This window comes from Macrobrachium rosenbergii, chromosome 4 (assembly GCF_040412425.1).
Source record: "Macrobrachium rosenbergii isolate ZJJX-2024 chromosome 4, ASM4041242v1, whole genome shotgun sequence".
Lineage (NCBI taxonomy): Eukaryota > Metazoa > Arthropoda > Malacostraca > Decapoda > Palaemonidae > Macrobrachium > Macrobrachium rosenbergii.
Genome location: NC_089744.1, coordinates 36,889,099 through 36,895,337, shown reverse-complemented (window position 1 = coordinate 36,895,337; position 6,239 = coordinate 36,889,099). Strand labels below are relative to the sequence as shown.

The following is a 6,239-nucleotide window of genomic DNA, read 5'->3' as shown; positions in this document are numbered from 1 at the left end:
AGTACGGACAGAAAAAGTGCGGACAGAATAAAGTGCGAACGGACAGACAAAGCCGGCACAATAGTTTTTTTTACAGAAAACTAAAAACTGAAACAGTACATCTGTTTTCTTTTTTCTGTTCACTTTCCTTGAGCGCCAACGGAATGTTCATTTGGTTTTCCTCTGCTCTGATTACAAATGCAATATTCTTTATTAACTGTATTCGTAAAGGATTCCAACAAGAGAACATTATACCTGACGTTTTTGAGGGTCAGCTGAATTTATTTCCGTTGCCATTTCCTTCAAGGGTATTAAAATCCTAGTGCTATACTTAACCTACTTTATTAATAATATAACAATAAGTTAATAACAAATAAATATAATGATGCGAGAACCAGCTCGCTGTGGGCTGCAGAGCAAATGTGGGGCAAGAGACAATGTATCGATATTTCACTGTATCGTCAAGTTTCTTCTTTGATGGCAGACCGATGCGTCAGAGTCCTTTGTACCTTCCCCCTTTTTGGCCTCTTCAAGTCAACCTCTGCCCGGGAGAGTCCTTCTGAAGTCCTATAGATGCAACAGCATTGTAACAGGGTTTGTAATAGGATTCGCAAGGAATCTCGCCGAAGGCCTTCGTTTCTCTTCTTCTTTCTTTTTATACTTCATCTTTTCCTTCTTCTTCTTAATCAGGGGATGAATTCAAGAGAGCTTGGAGAGAGAGAGTACGGCGGTGGTCGTAATCATGGTCCAGAGGTCAAGAGCTTTGGGTCGGTTGCCTTTGAGGTCCCAGATGAACTTGTCAGAAGATCTTCAGAAGTGCACGTTCTGAAGAGGATCTGGCGCTTCTTTTTTTTTTATTTTGTAGTTTTCTGACTTTTTTTTTTAGGTTTTATTTATTATTTTTTTAAGAGGAGAGCAATTGTTGAGCATTGATTAGGAGTAACCACGAGAAGAGATTAAAGGCCGAAAACAATAAACGATCAACGTGAGATCAGCAATAACAATAATAATTTAACAAAATAAAATTCAGTAAACGAAACAAACCCTGAGAGTTGAAACAACAGAATGATAAAATTTAAGAGTTAAAACGGTTTCATTCCCAACCATATAGTTTTGTTCTTAATTAAGGATTGGCGATTCTTTTAACAACAAAGTCATCTGTGAAATGTAGGAAAAGTGGAAGTGCTTTGATTCACGAGACAACTGCTTCCAGGTTCTTCTTGGAATGATATTAAATAAAAAAAAAAAAAATTTTCTACTCGTCTGCGTTGCTCTTAGCTTCACCAACAGAAAGGATCTTGCGGCTGGCGATCTTCAGCTTCTTGCTGGCGATGGGGGAGATCCTGTTGAGGGAGTTCTCCATAAAGTTGTTGTCGTTCTTGCCGCCCTTCGTTGTCCTGTGAAGGGTTCCGTCCACCTGTCGAAAGAAGAAGGGAAGAATGAAAAAACCGAGGTTAGTATGCCTAATAATTATTTACCCATGCTGCAATTTTTTCCTACTGAAATTACTGATGTGCCAAGCTACCTACGACGCGCTTAAGCGTAACTGGAAACTTCAAGAACTAAGGATTAAAGAATAAAAACAAAAATGAACATTATACAAATTTTGCTACTGAAATTATTTGTTTCAGGCCACCTACGACGCGCGTAAGCGTTACAGGAAACTTCCACAGCTGGAAGGAGTCAAGTGGAGTTCAAAAATGAGCCTTATACAAATTTTCTACTGAAATTCCTAATGTTCCAGGCTACCTACGACTCGCATAGGTGTTACTGGAAACTTCCAGAGCTGGAGGAAGTCAAGTGGTGAGCAAAAAGGAACCTTATGCGAATTTTTCTAACTGAAAATACTGATGTTCCAGGCTACCTACGACGAGCATGAGTATAACTGGAAATTTCAAGAACTAGGAGTCGAGAAAGAGAGCGAAAATGAACCTCATACACACCTGGACGATGGATGGGCGGGCGATGTAGAAGTTGGTGACCTTGGCCTTCCCACTCTGGGACACGAGGAGGGAAAGTTTGCCTGTGATTTCGGGTGAGGTGGCCCTTGCTTCTTTGAGCAGGGAGCTTTTTCCCTGTCCGAACTGAGTGCGTAGATAGAAAAACGCGAAGGGTTAGTTTCGGTGGGACGTTTCTAAGTGAATGTGATTTTGCTCTACATTATTATATGTATATTAAACCATATAAACTTGAAAGAAGCTGAAAACATATGAGTTTCCAAACCTGCAGCTGTTTTGCGCGAGGTGACTCATGGAAAGGTTTAAGTTATGTTATGGCTAATTTAATTCTGCTGCCTGGTAGTAATTTAGATTTATTGCTGGGATATCCATTGAACTTATGGTGGGTAAGTTAGATTAATCTACAGCCAGTGAGCCAATTTATGAATTTCAGGATTTAACAGTTTTACTGTGTTTCTCGATCAAATTAGGGCGTTACTTTTAATTGGTTTAAGTTACTAACAAGTCAATCTTTATTATTACTCTTAATCTAGTTTATATCACTGTTTAATTGGTTAGTTTGTTTATCATTGGTTTATCCCTTCTAATTACTGTTTAAGATTGGGTTTTTAATACCGTAGATAGATTAATCTATTTCGTAAATGGTTAATCCTTTCATATAATTACCCAGGAGATTAAAGCATTAATATTTTATTACATGGTTAGTTTGGTTTATGGGAAATGACTCAGTGTACTGAACAGTTTATTGATTGGTTTAAGTTAGTACCTTTTGATCAGCTTAGGTTATGGTTAGTAAATTAGTAGCAAAGATATTAAGATAAGGTTATGCGGGCTGCGCCATTAAAGTTAATAGTTGTAAAATTAGTTTAGTCAGCTTTAGTATTTACGTGTGAACTTATTATCTTTATGACCACCGACTAGCGGGTTACGAAATAGTTTAAGATATTACTTTAGATAAAAACTAACAATTTAGTTTAGTTAGGATTAGTGAATCTGTTTATATAACCAATTGATGAAAAAGAACCAGAATTGGCTATAACTAGTGAACTAATTATCTTGCGACTGGTTAGTAAGTTTAAGTTACGCTTGTGAATCAGTTTAGTTCACAAATGATAATATGGCATTTAGTTCATAGGCGATAATCAAGGTTAGGTCAAGCGTGATGAATCAGCTCAGATTACGAATTATTAGTAATTTTAGATTCAAGGTTAGCAAACCATTAATACAAAACCTGTTAAAAAAAGAAATGTCATTTAAAAAGTTTCCCAAAAGTTTGATCTAAAAACGAGATTCTTGGAGAGGCATCAATTTTTACTTTTGTATAATTCATAGTGCTTGATGATTATCAGATAATTTCTTCTTTATCCAGCGAAAAATTAAATTTTATTTTGAAACGGGAAATAATGCTTACTCCACTACAAATCTGCAGGCAACGCCTCATTTACATATTTTGGGTTCTTGTGCAATATGATCAAATGTTGTTTTGACTGTGATTTCCTTCGTTTGGAGTATATGTAGAAAACTACTGGAATTTTTGTTCGTATTCAGGAAAACTTTTCTTTACGAGAATATACCAGGAAAGATAACTCCTGGGTATTTGACTCCAATAGGATTGCGCTTTTCCTTCTTTCCCTTACTTGAATATTAACATCATCTTTGGAATGGAGAGAATTCCATATTTTTTTATTTCTTTCTGCAATTTCTCTAAATCTGTGTTAGACCGGAAGAACTAGACTACTTACTTTTCTGTTCATTGTAAGCTCAACTGGTCCAAGGGTGAACTTGGCCCTCATTTCCTTTCCTCCCTTCTTGTTGACAACAACAACATCGCCAGATCGCTGAAGAGAAGCGATGCCTTTAACGGTGGCTCGGGAAGTGCGTGGCTGTAACGAAAAACAAGATCACGAAAATGACCTGGTAATTCCACCCTGAATATCTCTCCCTCTGCACGAGCTCCCGGTGATGAAACTTCAGCAAAGGATTTCAAGAACTTGTTCCGAAGTGCGGCAAAAATTAAAGAGATGCGTTCTACTGTTAACTTAGATGTCATCTTCGTATACTGCTTAGAAAAGCAGGAGTTTGTCAGACTATCATGTGGAAAGTAGAGAGAACTTTCAATGAGTAATAAACTTATAGCTCATTACTCATTTACTTTAAAATTTTTTACAAAACAATATTTTGTTGAGAACGTAGACTGTATTGAATAGGTTTTAATGACAAATGCAAGATGACGGTTGGCAAGGCTAAAAACTTTTTTCGTTGACTTGCTTACCTTTGATGAACCCTTGGTTGATCTCTTGGATTTCTTTCCGCCTTTCTTTCCCTTCTTTCCACCCTTCTTGCCACCCTTCTTGCCTCCCTTCTTGCCTCCCTTCTTCTTTCCTCCCTTCTTCTTGCCTCCTTTCTTGGTAGCTCCCTTCTTACCGCCCTTAGCTGGTTTACCACGGCGGGAGATGTCTTCACTGTCCTTGGCTTCGCTTTCTTCGGCTTCGCGGGCAACTCGGACAAGAGATTCCTGGAAAGGGTTCTGAATTTAGGCCTAATGTGGCGATGATATTTTCGTTTTACACATTATTTGTTGTTTTTGCTTGTTGTTTTACAATGTCCTGTACAAAAAGCGGCATTGCAAGTTTACCTGAATTATTTTCAGGTTACTTTCTCTGACAATAAATAAGACTACTGACCTCTTCGACTTCGTCGTCTTCCTCATCAAGGTCATCCTCTTCTTCCTCTTCTTCAGTAATCTCAAAGACTTCGATTTCTTCTACTTCCCTCTTGGCAACTTCATGGACGACTTCCTCCTCTTCCTCGTGGTGCAACTCCTCAGGTACTTCTGGAATGGCTTCTACAGCGACCTCGTCTAAATCAAGATCCTTTGGATGCCTTCCCGTTTTCTTTCCCTTGCTGGATTTCTTTCCGGATTTTTGGCCTTTCTTGCCTGATCTCTTCCTGCAGGACACGAGAGGATTTGTTAATAACAAGAGCAAACAACCAAAAGGTTATTACAGAGAGCATGAACAAAGACCGAGAAAATAAATTTCCCCATTATATTTCATGAATGTGGACTGGTAGAATAAATTTCCCCCTTATATTTCACGAGTCACTAATGCCAAATTAATTCTCTCACTTCTTATCCTCCTTTGTCTTGGAAGGTTTGCCGCCCTTTTTTTCCTTTTTGCCCAGTCCAACCACAAGAGGGTCGAACTGGCTGCGGGCGTGTGAGTTGAGTCTACGAAGGAAGGTGTCAATGAAGTTGTTATAACGAGCTTGGTCTTTGGCGTCAACGGAAACAGCCTTTTCCTCCCCGACGCTTGTCTGTGCATCTTCACCGCGGGCGCCTGCAAAGCGGAGGGACAACAAATTACCTCGGATAAATGGAGAACAAATACAGACGAGAGGAGAGATACATCTGTGTGCCTCAGGATTGAAAACAGGTTTAACGATACTTCGAAGAACGTGATGTAGATTAACATGCGTGTGGTCAAGTAATGCAGTAATATCTAGAATAGTAGAATCAGGCTAATACTTACGAGCTTGGCGTTTATTTTCCCTTTCCTCGGCGGCTTCAGCAACTGTAGGAGAGAAGAGAGTATGTATTTTAATTGACTGTCCACCTCTCTATCCTTATCTCTCACTATAACCCACACTTGCTTGAACAAGTACAGCTCCGTGCATGACTAAATATTTGTTCATATCAACTCACGCACAAACACAAACGCATGAAAACGTGCGTGCACGACTGACTATTCAGTCGCACTTACCATCTATTTCTTGTTTTAATAAACAAACGATATATTATCTACCACTTATGGGTCAGAGTTATCATTTCCACTATGGCTAGTTAAACGCACGTCGTCACTAGCCATAAGCGTCCATTATATTAAATAACTGAACCTAATTTTGAAATAAAAGGGATTCATCCATTTTCTCTCGGTTGAATGAATGACTATGAGAAGACAACAATGGTAGACAGACAAAGAGATCGACTACTTACAATCTTCGTCGTCGAAAAGGTCGGCTAGCGTTCGGGCCATCTCTTCATTGCTCAGTTCCAAGTATTCTTCTCCGTCAATTTCGACGACAGGATCTTCGTGATCGGGGACGGCTTCTTGGGCGCGAATCTGGACGGCAAAGACCGCCAGACCCGCCACCACGGCGAGCAGAAGGCAACGCATCTGAGGAAGGAAGAAGACACATTGACGAGTGACGTAATCGCCTGTTGAATATGATAGATGCTTGTACATTTATACGCGCAGCTACACGGATGTATATGTGAATGCGCATGCAACGCAAGTGCATATA

The 6,239-nt window shown here is 39.3% G+C and overlaps 1 protein-coding gene across 1 annotated transcript in view; it reads right to left on the bottom strand.

Annotated features, from left to right (window-relative positions):
• Positions 1–305: 305 nt before the first annotated feature.
• Positions 306–6,239, bottom strand: part of LOC136832716 (cylicin-2-like) — an 8,725-nt gene continuing 2,791 nt past the window's right edge. Inside the window, exons 2-9 of the mRNA XM_067094189.1 lie at positions 5,932–6,112; positions 5,468–5,509; positions 5,065–5,275; positions 4,622–4,886; positions 4,210–4,452; positions 3,680–3,820; positions 1,923–2,063; positions 306–1,396 (exon numbers count right to left, since the gene is read on the bottom strand). Coding sequence (XP_066950290.1) covers positions 1,235–1,396; positions 1,923–2,063; positions 3,680–3,820; positions 4,210–4,452; positions 4,622–4,886; positions 5,065–5,275; positions 5,468–5,509; positions 5,932–6,112 — 1,386 coding nt within the window. The 3' untranslated portion in view covers positions 306–1,234. The remainder of the gene's footprint in view (positions 1,397–1,922; positions 2,064–3,679; positions 3,821–4,209; positions 4,453–4,621; positions 4,887–5,064; positions 5,276–5,467; positions 5,510–5,931; positions 6,113–6,239) is intronic.